At 57.9% G+C, this 22,206-nt stretch overlaps 1 protein-coding gene across 1 annotated transcript; it reads left to right on the forward strand.

The window, feature by feature from the left end:
* The first annotated feature begins 2,349 nt into the window (after positions 1–2,349).
* Positions 2,350–7,023, forward strand: MNX1 (motor neuron and pancreas homeobox 1). Its single transcript, XM_031454564.2, has 3 exons — positions 2,350–3,043; positions 5,904–6,064; positions 6,661–7,023. Exons 1-3 carry the CDS (start codon positions 2,350–2,352, stop codon positions 7,021–7,023), a joined length of 1,218 nt encoding a protein of 405 aa, XP_031310424.2.
* Positions 7,024–22,206: the final 15,183 nt, after the last annotated feature.

Consider the following 22,206-nt stretch of genomic DNA (forward strand, 5'->3'; position numbering starts at 1 on the left):
GAGGAGAACTTGCACTAACGCCCATCAGAGGTGGGAGCCACAATTCTTCTCTCTGACTTGGGGAGGCAGAGTGGCAGCCAGGACCCCCTCCTTGAAGGATGAAGGGTCTCCTGTACAGAACAGGTGGCTAATCTGAGGTCTCTGTAAAGCCCTCCTTCTCCAGAAGGAGTAGACAGGATGGGGGCCGGGGACACTGGGACTTTGAGGGCAGTAGGTGGGAATTGCCAGGCCCCTGCCATCAGACCTGGTCCCAGTCCATGCTGAGGCTTAATGCTCTGCTGGGATGAGAGCCTCAACGTCTCTGAATCTGTACTCTGTGAAACGGAGTTGATGAAATTCTTCATCTGGTGTCATAGTGAAGATTAAGGAAGACAATACTAGAAAGCTCATGGCACATAGTAGGTGTTCAAGAAATGTGAGTATACCCCTCTCTCCACTTAGTGGCAGGCCTGCATTTTTACCACCACAAAGAGATATTACCTGAAAACAAGACAAACACCATGTAAACAGTCACTTCTATTTAAGGTTAATCTTGGTTCTTGCAAAGATAACAACATGTAACAGTTGCTGCCATATCCACTGCTATCCTCCTGATATTCCAACTAGTGGGTCTCAGGACTACCCTGTTACAATGAAAAAGAAACAAGGCTCCCCAACGTAACCATAACTGCTGCAATCACCCCTCACGTAGACAAAAGCCTTTTAAAGGGAAACTATATTGAGCCTTATATTTATGTTTAAAAAAAATCCCTCTTGTAGCAATCTGACCTGCTGATTTTAAAGTTTATCAGGCCCTGATTTTTTCTCGGTTCTCTGCACCTCCCACAGCCCCCTTCCTGTCCTTTATTCGCCTCTCACCTGCATGGGAAGCCAGGCTTCCAGAACCCGAACTCCTCAAATCTCTGCCTGGGGAAGGTGACTGGGTCTAATAAAGCTGTGGACCAAGCCTGTTGGTGGTGGGCGCTGAATTCCTGCCTGTTGGTTCTTTCAGCTTCAGAAAAGCCCTTGGAAGTGCTTTCACTGTAAATATTTGATGTGCGTGTATGAGGGTGGAAGTGAAGTCTGGATTCTCACTCCACCAGCTAGCTCAGCCAAGGGAAGCCCCTTCCTCCGATTTCCCAGGAACTGCAGGAAGGAGGAGAGAAACTAAATTTTCCTGCCTAGGGCCTGCGGGCTAGGAGGACCAGAGTGACAGGCCTCGGATGACTCCTGCCTCCCATGTGGGGCCTTCCTGGGCCGAGATGGGTCTCTTGCATGCCTACCAGTGGTGTCCTTCAGCAGAGAGGAAGGGCTCCGTCACTGAAGACCTGCTCCATGGCAGGTGGGCGACGTCTCCAAGCCAGCTTGGGTCTCCCAGGCGGGACCACCAGACTCTGCCCTCTCACCTTGACAGGGCAGGGCTGAGTCGAGGATCTGCGGAAGGCAAGTTCACACAGACACCACCTGAAACGCAGGGAACTTCCCAGAGTAGGTGAGAAGGTTCGACCTGCAGAAGCCTGGCGACAGGGACACAAAGCGCTCCTGTGGGTCCTGGAGACCCAACAGCGGGACCTGGGGACCAGAACAGTCTTCACTGTGCGGTCGTCACTGAGCAGAGACCTAGATCTGGAAGCAGGGGTGGCTCCCCTTGAAGAAATGGACAAACTTAAGTGCTGACGCGGAGGAGGGAGTGAACGCGCCCTAGTGACACTAGCCCAGAGCGGGACGGCGTGTGTCGAGCTGGACTTGGGCACCGTGGCCCACACGGACCCCGAGGTTGCCAGGGCCCGCCGAGCGGCTCAGCACCCGCACGAGGGCGAGTAGGCACCCCAGGCTGCGCCCCTGGCCGCCGTCCCCATCCCGCCTTCGCGGCTCGGCACCCCGGGCTGTTTAGGACCCCGCGGCGCAGGGGCGGGGCGGCAGGCGACCCGGACGGTGACAGGTGCGCCCCTCGGCCAATGGCGGGGCTGGAGCCCCTCCCCAAGCCCCCGCCGCACGCGCCAATCGGCGGCCGCGCTGCGCTTCAAGTGCGCGGAGGGGCGCGGGTCCCCACCACGGCGCCAGCGGCCTCGGCGCGGTCGCCTGAGGGCTGCAGCGCTGAGCCGGGCTCTTGGGCCCCGGCGCGCCGGAGCACTCGCGTGGGAGTTAGTGCGAGTGCGGGCGAGCGCGGCCCGGGGCGGGGCCGGCACGGAGGAGGCGCCCGGACCATGGTCACCCTCGGCTGAGTTTCCGGCGGCGACTTTGATTACTGGCAAATAATCGTAACAATACCGAGCCTTGGGGCTGCCACCGCCACCCACCGACGCCGCGAGCCGGCACGCGGCCGCATCACTCACCGCCGAGCCCTGAGCGCCAGCCCCTAACGAGCTGATGGAAAAATCTAAAAATTTCCGCATCGACGCGCTGCTGGCCGTGGACCCCCCGCGAGCGGCCTCGGCGCAGACCGCTCCGCTGGCCCTGGTCACATCGCTCGCGGCCGCTGCAGCTGGCCCCGGTGGCGGCGGCGGCGGGGCAAGCAGCGGGGCGAGCCGCAGCTGCAGCCCCGCGTCCTCGGAGCCTCCCGGGGCTCCCGCCGACCGCCTGCGCGCGGAGAGCCCGTCGCCGCCGCGCCTACTGGCCGCGCACTGCGCGCTGCTGCCCAAGCCAGGCTTCCTGGGCGCGGGCGGCGCGGGCGGCGGGGCGGGCGGCGCCGGTGGCGGGCCCGGGGGGCCCCACCACCACGCGCACCCCAGCGCCGCCGCAGCCGCTGCCGCAGCCGCCGCCGCCGCAGCCGCTGGGGGCCTGGCGCTGGGGCTGCACCCGGGGGGCGCGCAGGGCGGCGCGGGCCTCCCGGCGCAGGCAGCGCTCTACGGCCACCCGGTCTACGGCTATTCGGCGGCGGCGGCGGCAGCTGCACTGGCCGGCCAGCACCCGGCGCTCTCCTACTCGTACCCGCAGGTGCAGGGCGCGCACCCCACGCACCCCGCCGACCCCATGAAGCTGGGCGCCAGCACCTTCCAGCTGGACCAGTGGCTACGTGCGTCCACCGCGGGCATGATCCTGCCCAAGATGCCTGATTTTAACTGTGAGTACCGCGCAGCCCCCGGCCTGGGGAGGGAGGAGGGCACGGGAGAAGGGGAGCGCTGGCAGAAGGCTCTCCGGCGCATCCTCCTGCACCTGGCTCCTCCTTGCCCTGGCTCTCTATTCGGAGCGGTCTGCGGAAGCGCCGCGAAGACGCCTCGGCTCTGCCCGGGGCCTGGGAGGACTCGTGCGGGCTGCGCGGTGTGGGATTGCCAGCGAATTATTACAATGGCCACGCGCGGGCCTCGTTTCTCTCCCTCTCTTAACGGGAAGGGGCAACTGGGAGCGTGAGACTCAAATTTAATGATTAACTGGCGGGCGAGAAGTGAAGGAAGTGGTGGGGGAAGGCGAGCCGAAGAGCACCGTGAATGAGGGGGCCTGGGAATCAGGTGCCCCCGAAACCAGGGGTTTATCCTCCGGGAAACGGACTTGACTTCGGTCCGCACTATACCCCCGGGCCCTCCCAGGGGAGGGAGAGATCCAGGAGTAGCGAAGGAGAAATGAGCTTCAAGAGGCCCAAAGATGCGGGGCAAGGGCTCTGGCGACCCCGAGGTTCTGCCTGCCTCTGGAAGGGCCCTGGGTCGGGAGTGCGATGCCCAGGGGGTGGGTGACCTGACTTGAACCGAGAGCTGGCACGCTCCAGCAGCCCGAGAGGTGTGCCCTCCTTCAGGTACCCCCTTGCAGGGCTCTAAGCAGCAGGTGCCGGCCTCCAAATTCAAGGCGTCCAACACAGATCAAACCTCTCCCCAAGATCGAAGCACGGGAGGGCTGGCCACTGCCAGCCGGAGGGAGAGCCTCTGGGCCGCAGGCGGCGTTCCCTCCACCCAGGCTGGGTGCCTCGTGGAGGCCGGGGTCTCTCAGGCTTTCCTGGCACGCGGCCGCACAGAACTGGTACTTGGGAGAGTGGTCCGTCCGCTTGCCCACCCGGGCTCCAATCAGAGGAAGATGCATGAGGCTTTTTACGCTTTCAGCCGAGAAACACCCAAACAAAGAGACCCCATTGTTTCCGTCTGAGTGGATTTGTTTAGACTGGGGAGATGCAGGCATGGGAGGGAGAAAAGGCAAAAAAGAAAACAGAAATAAACATTTGGCAGAATTCGGATTCCTCTGCTAGAAGCTATGGTTGTGACTAAACAGAGAAAAGCCAGGATCCCAGAAGGCTGCAGAAGTCACAGCCGGGTGAGAAAATCCCAGCATGTGCGCTGTTTGCCTGCGGCCACTCCAGGCTTTTCCCAGCGCAGCTCCCAGAAGGCCCCAGTGGCCACCCATCCCTTCCATAGTCCCTCCTGACCCTCCCGCAAAGAAGAGGGAAATCTTGCTCTCACCTCTCAGTTTGAGGGCTGCAGCCTCAGGCATATCTGAATCCCGCATCGTCCAAACCCAGGGCACACTTCCAGGCCCTGCCTCAGAGCCCAGCTGATCTCTTCTGATGGAAAGTCACCCCACAGATTTTTCATAATAACCTGATTTCCCAGAGCCTGGGACGCACAGTCTCCCACTATGGGGGGCGGTGTTCTCCACAGAGGCCTCCCTGCGAACTGGGTTCCCTGGCCACCTGGCTGTTTCCCTGGGGCGGGAAGGAGCTCAACGTTGGCCAGAAAATCAATTAAAGCCACATCCCCTCGCCAACACACTTTGCCGTCCCTCACTCCTAATCTCGGCCTAGTGGTGGCTGAATTAAAACCCAGCCAGTTTTAAGTTCAGATAAAGACGCCGAGCACCGCACCCTAAAGGGCAGCAATAAACCGGCGACGGTGCCGGAACGTGTCCTGAGAGTCCGTCCTCTGGTCGCTGGAAAACCTGCTTGGTTTCCTTTAATTGGTGTCTCAGCCACTGGATGGCATTTCCCAAATGGTCCCTTTGGAGCCAGTGTTTTAATTAAAGTTCTAATGTATTGTCAAGTTGGGAATTCGGGGCCTTGTTTAACTAAAGCGGGGGGCGTGGGCCTTCCCATAAAGCAAATTGCCCATCCCAGGGGAGCCTGAGCTCTCCTGCCCGGAGCTGGTCTCTTGTCTCTTTTCTTCCCTTTCCTTTCTTTTATTGTCTGACACTTGTCAGGCTCCTGGGAAATCAAGGGAAGTCTCGTTTTGAGGTCATAAAACTCTCTGTGATGTAACCGTGTGAAATTATGCAAATAAAGCAGAGAGACCTCCTTGAATGCGTGGAAAGCCGGATCCCCCTTGTGCCTAGGCCTTTCATTTGTGTGATGAGAATTGTCCTGAAAAGCCTTCCAGGCTCCCCAGGATCGCCCCCTCTGCATCGTGGGTGGGGCTGTCAGGAAAACGTTCTAAATGAGGGCAGAGTCTCTGATGAAAACACACATGTAGGCCCAGGATTCGGTCCTTTTCCTTCCTTCTGTCCTCCCTCTTTTCTCCTTTTTCTCCTTCCTCGGTATTTGAGGAGCTGGTGCGAGGTGTGCTGCACCAGGTCTTTCCCAGGCAGGAGGACGCAGGAAGTGATTCCGGGCCGTGTGGGTTGGGGCCTGAGGTGAGGGCGGCAGGGAAGAGTGAGGAGGTTTGTCTCTGGGCCTCTGCTTCTTGCCCGTTGCCCCGATTTCTACCAATGCCCAGCCAGATGGAGAGGGGCAGCCTGGGTGATAGGGTCTCTTTAGTCAGGACTCCCAGGCCCCGTCTGAGATAAAAAGATTTGGTCCCGTTAACCCCAAGCATCTGGCTCCAGCTGGCTCTGGGGGTCCTGGGCCCCAGGGCCTCCTTAGGGGAGAGGGTGCTGATGTTGAAGAAAAAAACAGCGACTCTGCAGGGCCTGTGAGTGGGCAGCCTTGCCTGCGGATGCTGGTGGCACTGGGTGGGAGTAGGCCGCCCAGCGATCCCGGTTGCCAGCCTCACGACCCTCTCCCACCCCAGCCCAGGCGCAGTCCAACCTCTTGGGGAAGTGTCGCCGGCCACGCACGGCCTTCACCAGCCAGCAGCTGCTGGAGCTGGAGCACCAGTTCAAGCTCAACAAGTACCTGTCCCGGCCCAAGCGCTTCGAGGTGGCCACCTCACTGATGCTCACGGAGACCCAGGTGGGCAGCTTCCCGAACCTCCCAGGGGCACCGTCTCCTCTGCTCTCTAGATCCTGTGCTTCCGGGGCAACTGGAGCTGAGCCTGTTTGACCTTCAGGCTGTGGATTAATATCCGGGCCAGAGTTCACACCCCCACCCCCGCCCCAGCCCCCGTCCCTGCCTCTGCCAAATGCCAATACTGGCCCTCAGAAGTAGGTTCAGGTGGGCCCAGGAATTTCACCCTCCCCACCCCATTCTGAAGCAGGTCGTCCCCAGGCTACATTAGAGAAATTTCCTTCCAGAAAGAGAGGAGGGAACATCTTGAAATTTATAGACGTGTACCCTAGCTGCCCTGGCCCTTTCTATGCGGACTGGACCGGGGGCTCGGGGAGAAGACACCCGCTGGGGGGGGGTTGGGGTCGTAGTTGGCGCTTCCTTGGAGCCCCGGACTCAACTGTGGATTTTACCGATGCCCGGGGTGGGAGCGCCACTCCCCTGGACCCCGCTCCCGGGGCTGGTGAGGGAGGCGAGCCCACTGGTGGGGTGCAGGTGCAGGAGCCCGGGGACTCAGGGCGAGGGTGGAGGTGGCCGGTTTCTCACGCCTCCTGTGCCTGCAGGTGAAGATCTGGTTCCAGAACCGGAGGATGAAGTGGAAGCGCAGCAAAAAGGCCAAAGAGCAGGCGGCGCAGGAGGCCGAGAAACAGAAGGGCGGCGGGGGCGCGGGCAAAGGCGGCGGCGCCGAAGACCAGGGGGACGAGGAGCTGCTGGGGCCGCCGGCACCCGTGGACAAGGGCGGCGGACGCCGCCTGCGGGACTTGAGGGACAGTGACCCCGAGGAGGAGGACGACGACGACGACGAGGACCATTTCCCCTATAGCAACGGCGCCAGCACACACGCCGCCTCCTCCGACTGCTCCTCCGGGGCCGACTCGCCGCCCCCGCGGCCCTGCGGGCCAGGCCACCAGCCCCCGTCCCAGTAGGGGCCCCGCGGCCGTCGGGCGGCCGGGCAGGCGGGCGGTGATGCGCCCTGGATGCCGCGGCCTCTCCCGCGCCCCTGGGCAGCCGGGCGACTGGCAGGGGCCCCCCATGTCCGGCCCCCAGGCCACAAGCCGAGGTGGCCCATTCCTGGGGCTGCCCACTTGGGCCACGGCACCTGTCTGCAGGGACGGAAAGAGGGAGGCCCAGCAGGTTCCAACTAGAACTCCCATTCTTTCGAATTTAATTTGGTTAGCGCTGGGAGGAGGTGTTTGCGAGAAGAACCGACCACGGGGGCAGCCTCCTGACTCCCCTCTTCTGAACGGAGAAGGCGGAGATCTACAGTGTTAAGCGACCTCCTGAAACTTGAAACCTTCTCTGGAAACGCCTTTCTTCTGAGTATTGAAAAAATGTTTCGTGCTTATGTATCTGGGGTGGGGGGGGACTTTATGTCATGAGCATTCAAACTGCTGGAAATCCCAAAACTGTACTGTCTTTATTTTTGTATATTGTATTTATATGTGTATATATATAAAGAAAGGTCTACTTGCGCATGCTAAATTATCATTTAGCTTCTCCCATCGCCCATGATGGAATGTAAAATAAATTGGTTTTTTACTGGACGAGGGTGCAAATCTTTCAGTGGGAGTTGTGAAATCAGGCTTCACAATGTTTGTGGTTAAAGTGATGGGGTGGGGTGTCTTCCTCAGCCGACAGCGATCAGAATGGCAAATGGGTATCAGGACCGCGCCCTCCTCCGGGCCCTGCGGCCGGTGGGGAACTGGATTCCGGCCGCTGGGGAGTCGCAGGTAGGAAGCTCCTTAAAAATACCCGAGTCCAGGTGTCAGCGGGTGCCAGGCTAGCATCGGTCCCAGATGCGAGAATTTCAAAAAAGTAGCCTTGGACTCCGTGTATTTCTTTTCCTATTTCTTTGAGGATCTTCTTGCTTCACTGGCATTCCAGAAGTGGAAACACACTATTCGTTTCAAAAGACAAGCTTCAAACGACTAGACTTCCCTGGTCCGCCGGCCCGTACGGCCCGGGGCGCTACCTCCGCACCTTTTCGGGACGGTCTCCGAGAGCGCGGAGCGTTTCTCCTCGCCGCGGGCCTTCGCAGAAAACCCTTCCTCGCGCTGGCCGGGGCTGGTTTTCTTGGATCTGCGCGAATGTCCGCGAGGACAACAGCGGGCGACAGGAACGCTTCACGCCGGAGCTGCAACGGCTCTGGGTTAATAAACCGCGGCCGCGCGCGCCATCAATCACCCGGGCCGAGCCCGGCCGCCGCCATGTGCTGCACACATGCCCGCTCAACCTGCCGCCCCGGCCTCCGCGCTCGCCCTCCCTCCGGGCGGCTCCCCTTCCCCCGGCGCTGACCCGGGGGCCTCTCCTGGGCCCGGAGGAAATAGGTGATCAGGGGACATGGCTTCTTTCTCCCTCCCCCGTGCCTTCCCCAATCCTTCTGTTTCACTTTTTCACCAGCACCTGGGCTGGGGTGAGGGCCCCTCCCCCTCCCCTCCCGCTTCCCCCTGGCCTCCCCCTACTCCCAGCTGATAAATGAGTTCAGAAGGGCCTGCAGTTTCATTTGGGTGATTACCGCCCGGGCGAGCGCAGCCACTCCTCTACTTCAGGGCCCGGGTGAGATTAATATCCTCTCTGGCAGCTCATTATCACCCCGGGCTCCTTCCATAAAATCCAACCTCAGCCAAGGCCGGGGGCGCGGCGCTGCTGGGAGCCCGGGCGGGAGCAGCTGTTGGGCGCGGGCGGCAGGGCGCGGGCCTCGGCCGCCTCGGGGTCCAAAGGTGCTTTGGGGGAACCGGGACTGGGTTTGCAACTGGTGGGAAAGCCCAAAGGCCCGAGGAGAGGGGTGGGAAAATTAGAGAGAGGGGGTGGGGAGTGGGAGAGGAGAAAGACAGATGCTTTGGGGGTTTAACAAAGCTGCAATCTGTGTGTATCTCGTTTTAATTTCTACCACATTGGTGAAGTTCAGCCTGAAGCAATCTCTTCTCCGGCTGGCTCCACATCTGGGGGTTATTCCCCCGCACCCCCCTGCTAAGCCGGCCCAGCCTCAGTGCCCCCACCTCAATACTGGGCCCACCAGGGACCAGGCGGGCTGGCCTGGGAGGGGTGTAGCTTCCGGCTTGGAGCGGGGTGGGGGGGGTGCTTCCAACCCTAGAGGACGTCCTGTCCCTTCACCCCAGGTGTAGACCCTCCCGAACCCCGAGAGTTGTTGGCTCCCTCGGGGACAAGGGGAAAAGGAGCACTGAAGGAAGATAAAATTATTGTGACCCCCGCCCCCGGTTGCCAACAGAGCAAGCCCCGGTTTGGCGCGGGGACTTGGCGGCTAGGGAAGCAGGACCCGCCCGAGGCCCCAGCGTCTCCAGCCAGCTGCTTAATCGCGACGGAATTTATCTCGCTAATAAATTTAATGATCAATTCGTTCTTGTCACAGTAGCTCTTCCCCAAATCAATTATAGCAAATTTAAATATAATCACTGGCTCATCCTCACCCACTCTGGGCACAACGAACAATTCATTCCGCCTAATGAACAGCCGCCAGCCCTGCTCTGCCTGCCGCTGGGGCGTGTCTCCCCCAGCCTCCCGCGCACAGACCCTGCGCCTGGGGAGATAGGCTTTGCAGCCTCCAGCACCTGGTTTTCAGGACCAGCTTCAGGTCCACCCAGCCGAGTCCAGAGGGGGACGAAGGTACTGTCTTCAGACAAGCCCAGGCTTGGCCCTCGGACAGCCGCACAGGCCTCTGGTGGTGAAGCCGTGGGTGCCTGGCCAGGTCTCCCCACTCCCTACCCGAGCGGTGTGCACCCCGAAGACCCAGCGAGGGTCCCCCCCAAAGAGGACCCTGCCCTCTGGGAACCCCACCTGCCCCCTGCCATCCAGGGTGAGACCCTCAGCTCGCATTGTGTTCACCCTAATGGGGGGATTGTCCTCCGTTGTCAGAAAGGGCACCTTGTCCTGTGCCAGTATCCCCAGCAAGTGCAAAAGGATGTGGTTAAAGCCCTTTTTGTGACGAAGAAACCAATCCTTGGGCGCCCTCCAGCCGACAGCCCACCACCACCTGTCCAGCCCTGGTGGAGCTCTGGCCCAGGGTCTGAGGCCCTGATGAGGCACCTTTAATACTCAGAGACTGAAAAGTGCAGAAATGGCTAGGATGTAGATGAAATGGGACTGCTCCTTCGTCAGCTGGCCTTCCTCCGCTTTGTAACCCAGACGGAAGTCATCTTGGAAAGATTTGCGTAAAAGGTTTTCTATGGCAGCAAAAGCAAAAATCATCCAATGGGATTACATCAAAATTTAAAACTTCTGTGCTGCAGAGGAAAGAAGCAACACAACAAAAGGCAACCTAGGAAGGGAGAAAGTATTTGCAAGTCATATATCTGATAAGGGGTCAATATCCAAAATACAGGGGGAGGGTATAGCTCAAGTGGTAGAGCACATGCTTAGCATACACAAGGTCCTGGGTTCAAACCCAGCACCTCCTCTAAAAATAAATAAATAAATCTAATTACCTCTCCCTCCCCCCTTAAAACACACCAAACCAAAATACATATAGAACGACAATTCAACAATAAGAAAGAACAACTCAATTTTAAAATAGGCAAAGGAATTGAACAGACATTCCTCTGAAGAAGAGATACGAGTGGTCCATAAGCACATGAAAAGGTACCCAGCTCACTAATCACTAGAGAAACGCAAATCAAACCCACCGTGAGATAGTGCCTCCCGCTTACTAGGACGGCTGCTACAAAAACAAAGCAAAACGGAAGATACCAAGTGTGGGCAAGGATGCGGTGAAATCGGAACTCCTGTGCACTGCCGGTAGGAGTGTGGAACAGTGCAGGCATTATGGAAACAGCACGGGGAGCCCTCAAAACAACCACCACTGCAACAAACCAGAATTGCCATGTGACCCAGCAGCCCCACTGCTGAGTGTGTATCCAAAAGCACTGGCAAGGATCTGGAAGAGGTATCTGCACACCCATGCTCATTGCAGCATTATTCACAATGACCCAGAGGTGGAAGGAAAGAAGGAAATTCTGACACCTGCTGTAACATGGATGAACCCTGAGAACATTATGATCAGTGGAATAATCTGGTCACAAGGAGACAAAGACTGCGAAATTCTACTTATTTGTGGGATCCAAAATAGTCAGATTCTTAGACAGAACATAGAATGGAGGTTGCCAGGGGCTGGGAGAAGGGGAAAGGGGAGATGTTCAATGGATAGGGAGTCAGTTTTGCAAGAAGGAAAAATTGTAGAAAAATTGTAGAGCTGCTGCCCAGCTATATGGACACAGCCACTGCTACTGTGCTAGACGCTTAAAATGGCTGAGATGATTAAAAGGAAGACAGACCATTCCTCCATCCCTCCCTGCCCCTTCTCCTCCTTCTCCTCCCCCTCCCTCCTCCTCCCGCTCTCCCTCCCTCCTACAGAAAGGGTAGACTTGCTGTAGGACTCCCGATCGATCGCGGAAGGCTTGGGAAGGGAGCACCTGGCCCCAGGCCGCCCGGACCTGAGCAGGAGCGGCGTTTGCGGGTACGGGCCCGCGGCTGCCGCTGCCGCGCGGTGTGGGGCGCCCCGGCCCCTCCAGGCCGGCTCGTCGAGCACCTCCAGGTTTGCGGGTTAACTGACGCCTGCGGCCCCCGGGCAGGGACTGCGCTCCCGCTCCCGGGGTGGGGAGCGGCCCCGCGCCGCGCGGTGGGGTGGGGGGCGCAGCTGGGAGGGGGTCTGCAGGGAGGGCCGCGCCGGGTGTGAGCCTCGTGGGGGGGTCCCCGCAGGACTTGGGCGCCCCCCACCCGTATCAAAGTCCTGCGGTGCCTTGTGTCTCCCTCAATAAAACTAATCCCTTCGGAGGTGTGACTCACCAAGAATGCTGCAGTGTTCCAGACTACAAGGCAAATATGTTTTTCAGATTTGGTTTTTATGGTCGGATTAAAGTTTATTTTCCATAATAGGGCACCTAATAAAACTCATAAAGCCGGGTCGGGGCTCCAGCTGGTGGCCTCGTTTAACACTTTCACTTCGTAAATCACTTTACGACCTGCCAGGTGTGTCCCAAACTGGACGCCAACGAGAAACAGCCCCCCTTCCCCCCACCCCGCGCAGGTCCCACGTTCGGGGGTCCCGGCCAGTCCCAGGTTGGCGACCCAGGCCGGGCGGGGCTTTCCTCCAGGGTCCGCGCCCCCGCCGCTCCCCTCCCGCACCCCGAGAGGCAGGGGGACCCTCGCGGGAAGGCGGGGTCCGGGACGCGGGCCGGGAGCCCCCCGCGCGCCCCCCGCCCCGCCGGCCCCGCGCCGACCCTGCATTCCGCGGCCGCGCACCTGGCCGCCCCCGAGTGTACACAAGGTGCCGGACAATGTGCGGCTCCCCGGGCCATTGTCCGCGGCGCTGGGCAGGACAAAGGTGCCCGGGGGCCGGCGGCCGCGGCGAGGGGCGGCGGCGCGGTTTACCCAGCTGGGGGCGGAACAAAGGCCCGCCGCCTTATCGCGGCCGGGCGGGGGCGGGGGCCGGGCGGGGCGCGGGGTCAGGCCGGGGGCGCGGGGCGGGGGGCCCCTCTCGGCCGGGCCGGGGGTCGCCGCACCCCCTTGGCTGCGCCCGCGCAGAGGATGCGCGCGCGCGCGGGGGGTGGGCGTCTCGACCTGGCGGTCCAGGGATCCCATGAGCTTCTCCGGGGACGGGAGGGAAAGGAGGTTCCCCCGTGGGCACGATCCGCTCGATGGTTCGCGCTCAGAGTTAACCCGTTTCTGTTACAACGCCGGTGGTTTTCGTCTGGGTTCACCTTCCGACTAATATACTTTCTTCCGAGCATGCAATTTCTTCTGTGCTGAAATACCATCTTGAAAAAGGAAAAAAAAAAATAAAGGTGAGGGCGTCCTGGGACAGGGGGCTTCGAGGAGAGAATGGCCTGCTTTTCCTTGCCGGTCTGGGGGGCAGGCCCTGGCCACCGGCCACAGGAGGCCTTTCCTGCTCCAGCCCCAGGTGAGGGCTTAGCTGCCTGGGGCCAGCTGCGTCTCTCTGGGGCATTTCTTCCACACCTAAGATTCCCATACTGTGCTGGGAAGCTTGCAGCTTACCTTCTTGATAGATAAATCTGCAGAGGAAATGCAACTTGTGCTTTTTCCTGGGTCTGCGGCTGTGCTTGCTCCTTCTCATCGCCCTGCTCCACGTATCCTGCCAATTACTTTATCTGGGGCGGGGGTGGGGGTTAGATTCCCACACCTGTGTGACCCTGCAGCTTTTCACCCACGAAAGAGACAATAGCCAACTCAGAGAGCCCAGACACCATGCATTCATTCAACCAACCGTTCTAGAAGAGCTGCTCTATGCTAGACAGCATTGTAAGCACCAGGATACGGCTGGTGAACAAAACAGACAAACATCTCTGCCCTCCCGGAGTAACACTGTAATGGGAAGAGAAAGACTGAGGCCAACAAACACTAGGTATGTGCATCATCCAGCGTAACAGGGGCATGAACGCAGGAGGCTGTGTGTGAGGCAAAGACTGAGGAAAGCGGGCTAAAGCGGGTAGCAGAGTTCTCACTGGGCGGCCGCTGCCATTCTCAGTGCCGCCTGAGATGCAGGACCCTTGCTCTTCTGGTTCATGGTGGGCATACGGGCAACAGGGGTGTAGCACAGGCTGCCTGCCTTTAAGTGAGTCGGAGGAGAAGAACCAGAGACCTTTCAGAACTGTAGAGGCTGTTTATCCTGAGTCCAAGTGATCAAACATTCTCTTACTGACTCCAAGTGTTTCTAGCTCTGTTGAGGGAATAAATATCCCAGGAGTAGATGCATGTGTGGGTGGTGAAGTGGGAATACATTACATGCGTGAGTTCCTTCTTTTTTTTACCGAGATATAATTGGCATAAAACATGGTATTCCTTTTAGGTCTACAGTGATTTCTTGATTTTAATAATGAATTCATGCATTTGAGACCACTCTGGAAAATCAAAGAGAAACCAGTTTTTACATAAAAGGCTCACTGCTGATTTTCGAGAATCGGGAGCAATATCTGACCCCAGACACAGATGCTCATGGACCCCCAAGAGCAGGACGCGGACTGTGCTGCCTCCCTGCACCGCGGACACCTGTGCACCCGCCTGGCATCTTCCCAGCATCCCTGCCAGGCACAGGCGTCCTGCCTCCACGCCACTGCAGCGGCTGCTCTGTCCCTGGACTCCGGCACCCTCGCTCTCCTTAGGCCTGTCCATTCTTCCAGATGGAGTACAAGCTGCCCCACCCCCACCCATGACTTTGTGCCCAGAGCAGAGGGCTGTAGAGGAGGCAGGGACCCTGGAACCCAGGATTGCGTCCCATCTCACCTAGTGTGTGGCCCGGGCAGGTTCCTTGACCTTGTGCTCCAGTGTCCCCGTCTGTAGAATGAGGACCCTCAGTCCGCACCTCACAGGGAGCCGTGAGGGCTACACAGCTGGACTGCGCCAGGCACCACACACGGGCTCGTGGGACAGTGAAACACACCAGCACCCCACCCCAGGCTGGTGCCTCTCTGACCCCTGGTCTCCAGGCCCACAAGGCACGGGTGGCACACAGAACACGTGCTCCTTTCCCCTTCCTTGAGGAGAAGATGTGGTGGTGGGGGGTGTTAAATGGGGGAAGGGGTGTGCGTGGGGGGAGTCTTTGCAGAGATTCCTTGGGACTCAGAGGGATCCAAGAATAAGAGCCAGGAGGTGGAGGTGTGGCTGAAATCCTGTCACTGGTTGGGTGACTTGACCTCTCTGTGCCCCAGGTCCTCCTCCGTCAAGCAGGGCGGCTGTGAAGAGGCACCATGCCAGTAGCAGGAAGGGCCATGCCAGAGGAGGTGACAGCACACATCAGCCCCTCCAGCCCCTCCCCCCACGGAGTCTTGTGCCCTCTTGGCCGTGAGGTGCCCGCTCTCCACTCGCTGCCCCCCTGGTCTGGCCTGTCCGAGGGCACATGGACCCAGGGCCACCCTGTCCCGACTCTGGGACCAGGCAACTCCTGTGTCCACACCTGCGTGATCACTTCTATCGGAGACTCCTGCAGAACAGAGACAGAGAGAGACAGAGAGAGGGAGAGTGAGAGCTCGAGCTCACAGCTTCCCCGAATCTGCCTCTCTGGCCAGCCTGGAGTCTGCAGCCCAGAGCCCAGAGCCCCAGTGCGACGCCTCCTCCAGGCCCATGTGGGGCGTGCTTGCCCGATGGGACATTTGATGGGGGGCACCTCCTGGAGCCTTGAAAAAGGCTCATGCCCCTGTTGCCCCGGAGAGGCACAGCCAGCCAGCTAGACACAGGCCACAGACAGGTTGTCAGCAGCCTTGAGAGCGAGCCCCCCGAGCTGCCAACCCACAGAAAGATGCGCTAATGAATGCCGTTTAGGTCACTGCGTTTGGGGTGGATCTTCACACAGAAAAAGCAATTGGATCCCCTACACACTCCTTGGCATGGCCCAGCTTTCCAAGCCAAGTCTGTACAACCACATAGGCGAGCTTGGGTAGCTACTTGGACCCAGCCTCACTGATTAATACTTACTGAGCATCTCTTGTGTGCCCAACACTGTGCCAGGTTCTGGACGGAAAGCAGAGAACAGCATAGACGTGCTCTCCGTGCCATGGGCCTTGGGGTCGAGCAGGCTGTGGGCACAACGCCTGGAAGGTCCCCGGGAGTGGGCAGCACCCAGGGACGTCCACAAAACCACTGTGCGTGTCCATCACCACCGAGAGCGCTGCCTCCCATGCTGTGTAAACTCGAGGACCTTGTTGGCCAGTGTATCAGTTAGGATCAGGCCAACCCCAGAGGCACGAGAGCTGAAGGAACAGTGGCCCACACAGCTGGAAGTTCACGTCCCTCTCCTGTAAACCTGGGCCGCCAGGGGCTGGTCTGGGGTCCTGTGATCTCCATGGTCTCAGGCCCTTTGTCTCGTGGCTTTTCCTCTGTTGTCGAAGGTGGGGCTGGGCTCCACCTCCCATAGCAGGACAGAGGGCAGGCAGGGACGTGCGTGTCCTTCACAGGAGTTCTGAGCGTGGCCCGTTCACTCCCATCCCACTGGCTAGATGTCGTAGCGTGGCCACGCCAAGCTTCACCAGAGGTTGGGAAGCGAGTCTTTATTTCCAGTTGTCCCTGGGCCTCGCTAAAAGTTGGGGTCCTATTCCAAGGGAGAAAGGGGTATCAGATCATAACTAACTCTGCCCTGTATTTGTTCTCTGGTTCTTCTGTGTGTGTGGCAAAACGCACGAGAGGTATTGTTGTGACCGCTCATAAGCACACAGCTCAGTCGCGTTCGGTGCTTACCCGGTGTTGTGCCACCACCTCTGTCTGTTCCCCAAACTTCTCATCACCCGAGACCTGACTCTGCCCCAACTAAACAACCCCTCCCCTCCCCCCGCCCCAGCCCCGGGACCTCTCCTCTGCCCTCCGCCTCTGTGGACTGGTCTGTTCGGAGTATGTTTTGATTCTCTGGGACACTCCCCGCAGTGTCCAGCACAGACATGAACGTGAGAAGGGCTCCGATGACCTAAGCTGCTCTTCCCTTGTTGGCAAAGGTGCTGCGATCCTCCCAGGGCCCCGTGGACACGCATGCCGGGACCTCCCCAGCACCGCTGGCCCTGCCACCTGCCCCCACCGTCCCAGGGCCTCCGAAGTGGCCGTCCCCACCCACTCTGTGGCCAAGCACCCAGATGCAGTGGCGAGCAGCCCGGTGCCCGAGAAAGCCTGCCCTCGGGCCCGAGTCTCCGTCAGGAGCCCAGCAAGCTGGCCCTCGTGCACTGGGGGCTCCTTGTGGGTGGCCGCGCCACCCCGTCACAGGCACCAGCATGTCTAGATGTGGCTCGAGTACTCAGACTGCTGGCCAGGGCCTGCCCCAAGCAGCCCGAGGGCCGGGCCGCCCACAGAGCAGCAGCAGGAGGGATCAGAGGCCAAACATCTCACTTTGAGAAATAAAGCCAGTGTGTCCAGCAACCTAAGTCCTCTGCTAACGTTAAAGCCAGAAGCACGGGGCGCTCCCGGCTCCCAGCCGTCCTTCCCGCCGCCGTCACCTGTCCTCCCAGGTAAAGAAAACCCCTGCCGTGCCACCCAGTGCACTCTTGGCAGCTTCTCAAAACTGCTTGACAAATCCTGGGTTTTCCAAGAGGCACCAAGGGGGCTCGCGCCCCCCCGGCACCCCCCAAGGCTCCCCCTCTGCAGGGGGCTGGGGGCCCATGGAAGCACCCCCCCACCGTGAGGCCTTCTCTCTTCTATCTTCATAAAACAAAGTAATTCGCTTTTAATGACTGCGGTGTTTTCTTTCCCAGTTCTGTTTGAGCAGATAATGTGTCGGGGGCCGTCCCCACAGGGTTAAACCACCGTGACCTTCCTAATCAGAGAACAGGAATAAATTATATTTACTCATAAATGGTGCTGGGTTCCCAGTGCCCAGCTGCCTCCTAACCACAGCGGGGGTGAGAGTTTTTGCTTTTATCAGGCCTCTCACTCACAGGGAACAAAGCACTTTATCATCCTTCCAAGCAGGTAGGGAGCCCGCAGTCAGCACGTGGGGTCCCCCTGCCCGTGGCCCCCTGAGACCCCTAAGCCTGAGGATCTGGCCGGCAGGACCCCCAAGCCCCCTCTGGGATCTGACAGACACACCTGGCCGCTGCTGTCAGGAGACAAGTCACTGGCCCAGGCCCCTCCGGCCGGGCTGCCCTTGGCTAGGGCATGGCAGTGAGGGGGCGGCCAGCTCACTGCTGACTCTCTCACGCGGGCTGTTTCTGCTCCTGCGAGCTTCACAGGAGCCAGGCCAGGGAGCCAGCATGAGAGCCGTGGGCTGGAAGGCTGGACAGGGAGGCGACTGGGACCAGCCGGCGTCAGAGAGAAAGCGAACTCTTCTTCCAGGCCCAAGTGGCCAAGCCTCCGTGCAAGGAGGTCAAGGCCCAGACACAAAGTCCACCTTGTTTTCCCGGCTTCTCTGTTTTGCCTGTCCTGGGGCGATTTTGGCAGCGGGGACGGTGGCCCTGCTTTCCCAGGGCAGACCTGGCCCCTGTGGCTGATTTACCAGTTAGTCCCACAGTCACTGGCACAGTAAAGCAGACCCTGTCCCCCCCATCAAACCTGATTCAGAAAACAGAGAGGTTTAAAACCTGCCATCGTCCATGCAAGCCCCAGACCGCCAGGGCGCTCGCGACCCCTGAAGGGCCTTACCGGCTAGCATGGGGCCAGGTCGGAAAGCACTTCCTCCCGAAGTTCCAGGGCAGGGCTGACGTAAATCTCAAATAAGCACACTGTATTCTTGACGCGTTAAATAAGTGTGTCTCATGCCGTGAACACTGAGCTTGCTTTTCTGCGCACGGTAAGCCCTGGATAAGTGCTCACCGGGAAATCTGTGTTTGCAGCGCGTCGGTTTTACTTCTCGTCTGATAACCGTGCCCCTGGGCATATCTGCTCAGAGCTGGATCTTTGTCGGAAATCCGAGATTTGGCCAAGGCTGGACAAAATTAAGTCATGACAATAACAGAAATAATCTTAGCCCTGGGTTTTAAGGTGTGTGGGTACCAGGTACCTTCAGAGCACTGGACTCTGAGATGCTGGGAGCCGGGCTGGCCTCCAGGGCCTTGGTTTCATCTTGCACTTTTTTTGCCAGCTTTGTTTTACTCTTATTAAGGATAATTTCCGCAGAGGCAGTAAAAATGTCCTGGATCAGCCACCAGAGTTTAAGAATTATAAAGAAGCTCCTAATTCAGACCTTCAGAATTTGCACTTCAGGAAGAAGTAACCAGAGAGAGAGGTTCTGCTCTCCAGAAATTCACCAGCACCTCCTGTGTCCAGACAAGAACCTACCTGCTGACTAACAGTGCCAGGTCGTTTGCAGGACACAAAACTCATCACAGGTCATAAAATCACAGACTCTGGATTGTTAGTAGCGCCTCTACCCCTGCCGAAGTCATGTTGTCAGCAAACCTGATAAGCACACCTTCTTTGGCCAAGTTTCTGTTGAAGTAGGGTCAGTTTACAATGTTGTGTCAATTTCTGGTGCACAGCATCGTGTTTCAGTCATACGTACACACACATATATTCCTTTTCAGATTCTTTTTCATTATAGGTTTTTATAAGACATTGAATATAGTTCCGTGTGCTCTACAGAAGAAATTTGTTGTTTATCTGTTTTATATATAGTTTTGGCCAAGCTATTGATACAAATATGGGGGAGAGGAAATGCCGGGTGTGGAGACAGACCCGGAGTTGCTGCCGGGAACCTTCCTGGGCCGGCAGGGTGGTGGTCGGCGGGGCGACGAGCCCCACCTCCTGGCCCTGCTCTTTGGTTCCCACCCCCCAGCTCGTCCCCGTAGACCTCACCAGAGCTCTTGCTTGTTGCTGTGCACTGCGGTGACCAACCCATCATGGCACCAGAAGTCCTGGGTCTCAAAACCCGCTCAGCCCTGGGTAGGCCAGGAGCACTGGGCACTCGGCCTGCTCTACACGGACAGGATTAAATACCCGTGAGAAGAGAAATGAGAACAGCATGGACTTAACCAGTTGTCAGTGAGCTCATCTGGCGTCTTGGAGACGTCACTGCTGTCGTTCCAGGTGCCCCCAGGCCTGCCCGGGCACTTGGAGGAACGTGGACGGCAAACTGCCTTTGTAGAGGATAGTGCTCAGAAGGAGGGTGGCCGCTGTGGGTCAGTGGAGGGGGCTGGCCTTGAGCTGGGCTGGTGGCAGCACCGGCCAGGTCTGCTGTCCTTGGTCCCCTCTATACCTGTGCCTGACCAACTGGCATGCCTACCGAGCATCACCATGCCTTAGACGAGACGGGGCTGCCCAGGGACCGGGCAACAACGCTGTGCTGAGGCTGTAATAAGAAGCTGCACCCAAACCTGGGTACCGCGCCAGGAAGGGCAGTTACGCTGGCGTTTCAGGGTGACGCAGCTGTGAGTTATGGAGGCTGGGTCTGCGCAGCTGGGGATCCCCTCCACCTGGCAGGATCTCCCTGACAGGCGGGGCCGCACTCCCCGAACCCCCTGCCCCAGCCCGACTCTCCCACAGGCTTTGCTGGGAAGACGTCCCCTGCACTTGCCGCAGCCGAGGACAACAATCAGCTGTCGTGACTGCGTCATTTCAAGATGGGTGGAGTCTGATCTTTCCCCGGGAAAAGGGAGAGCGGTGTAAGAAGACACATTGTTAAAGAAGACTGGGAATCTAAAAAAAAGAAACAGAACGTAAACACAAAACAGAAACAGACTCATAGACATAGAATACAAACTTGTGGTTGCCAAGGGGTCGGGGGGTAGGAAGGGGCAGACTGGGAGCTCAAAATTTGTAGATACTGACAGGCATATGCAGAATAGATAAACAAGATTATACTGTATAGCACAGGGAAATATACACAAGATCTTGTGGTAGCTCACAGCAGAAAAAAAAATGTGACAATGAATATGTGTATGTTTTCATGTATAACTGAAAAATTGTGCTCTACACTGGAATTTGACACAACATTGTAAAATGACTATAACTCAATAAAAAAATGTTTAAAAAAAAACAAAGAAGACTGCCCGCTAGCAGTGAAGGGGGAATGATCGAATTAGAAAATGACTATTTTTGCGAGTAATCATTGATTCTGGCAAGAGTCATTAATGGCTGCCTGACCACGAGGCAAAATAGTTGGCGGGGGGGACAGGAAACCCATGTGTTTTGCCACTTTTTTCCCTTGAGAGAGAGCATGGAATCCTAACCACTAGACCACCAGGGAGCGTCAACTTTTTTCCCTTGTAAAATGTCCTTAACTTTGGTGATTAATTTCCCTTGGTAATTACAAAGGCAAAAACGTACCTTTGCGGGGGAGAGGTCTGCTGGCCTTAGCTGTAATTAGGTGACCGAGCGCCACCAGCCATGATCTGTGCCAACTGCGTGTCCCAGGTGCTGTGGGAAAGGCGCCAGTGTCCCCTGCAGCGAGTGTCCCAATCACGTTTACACCAAAGCTGCTGCACACAACCAGGATGCGTCATGACAATGGGCCAGGACTCTCCAAAACCCAGTTTCGTGAGAACTTTTCGTGAGAAGGGGAGGGGGATGTTCTAGGCTAAAAGAGAAATAAAAGAAAATGTCATGCTGAACCTTGATTGTATTCTACCTAGGAAAAAAGCAGCCACAGAAAACTCACTTTATATCAACTGGCAGTATGAGAACTGGATCGTCTGTGGGACTGCCTCACTGGATGAATGTTCGAGAGCTCAGGTGCGGTGATGCAGTCGCCGTAACTGGAGAAGGTTCTTGTCCTCAGGAGACGCAGACTGACAGCTTCAGAGGTAAGTGTCATGATGCCTGTTACTTCCAGACGATGCTATCAAAACATGTGTGTGTATAAATGGTTGTGTATTATATATAAAAGAGACGAAAACAAATGTGGTGAATGTTAACAACTGGCAAACCAAAAAAACAAAAGTGGAAGAACTTGCCCTCTTTCTTTGGAAACACTTCTGACAAAAATGAAACAGTCCATTTTTAATGATTTTTTTATTTTTAAATGCTCATAAATCATTTTTACCTCGGCCTGAGACTAATCCCATTTCACTGGGCGGTCAAGGGCTGTCGCCTCACCTCTCGGGTCAGCAGGAGCAGCTGAGGCTGCGTAGGGCTCACCGGGGAGGCGAGGGGACCATGAGCGGGTTCCCCAGGGCAGAGGAAAGGCTGCGGCCCACGGTGGGGGCAGTCACTCTTCCGCAGACTTGACACTTCTGCAGCGGGGAAGGCGCTCACGTGGTAACTCCCGAGGCCATGGCTGGGCATCCTGGTTTGGACATGCTCAAGGTCAAAATCGCAGCTCCAGCGGCCCGTGGGCACACATAAGGCATTGTTTTCCAAACACACACAGCCCTCAGTGTTCCTGAAATCACCTCTGCATCCTTAGAACATTCTACATCGCTCCCCATTTCCCCTTTCATCTTATCACGCAAACATCATTTTTCATCACTTATCCAGCCCAGCTCAAGATAAACGCCATCACCCTGCGAACTAACTGCTTTCCTGCCGGCTTCATCAGCGAGGAACAGGACCCGACTCGGAGGGTGAGAAAAAGCGAGCGCCCGGCTCCCAGGCCAGTGTTACCTTCCCAAGAAAAGGCACGCTTTACTGGCCTTCCGCGGCGCTCTGAGCACACGCGTGTAGAGCAGTCACCCGAGCACCCGCGTGTCCTGAGCGCCTGGCTCCTGGGGAGATGTGCGAGGCTCTCCAGG

This window comes from Camelus dromedarius, chromosome 7, assembly GCF_036321535.1.
Source record: "Camelus dromedarius isolate mCamDro1 chromosome 7, mCamDro1.pat, whole genome shotgun sequence".
NCBI lineage: Eukaryota > Metazoa > Chordata > Mammalia > Artiodactyla > Camelidae > Camelus > Camelus dromedarius.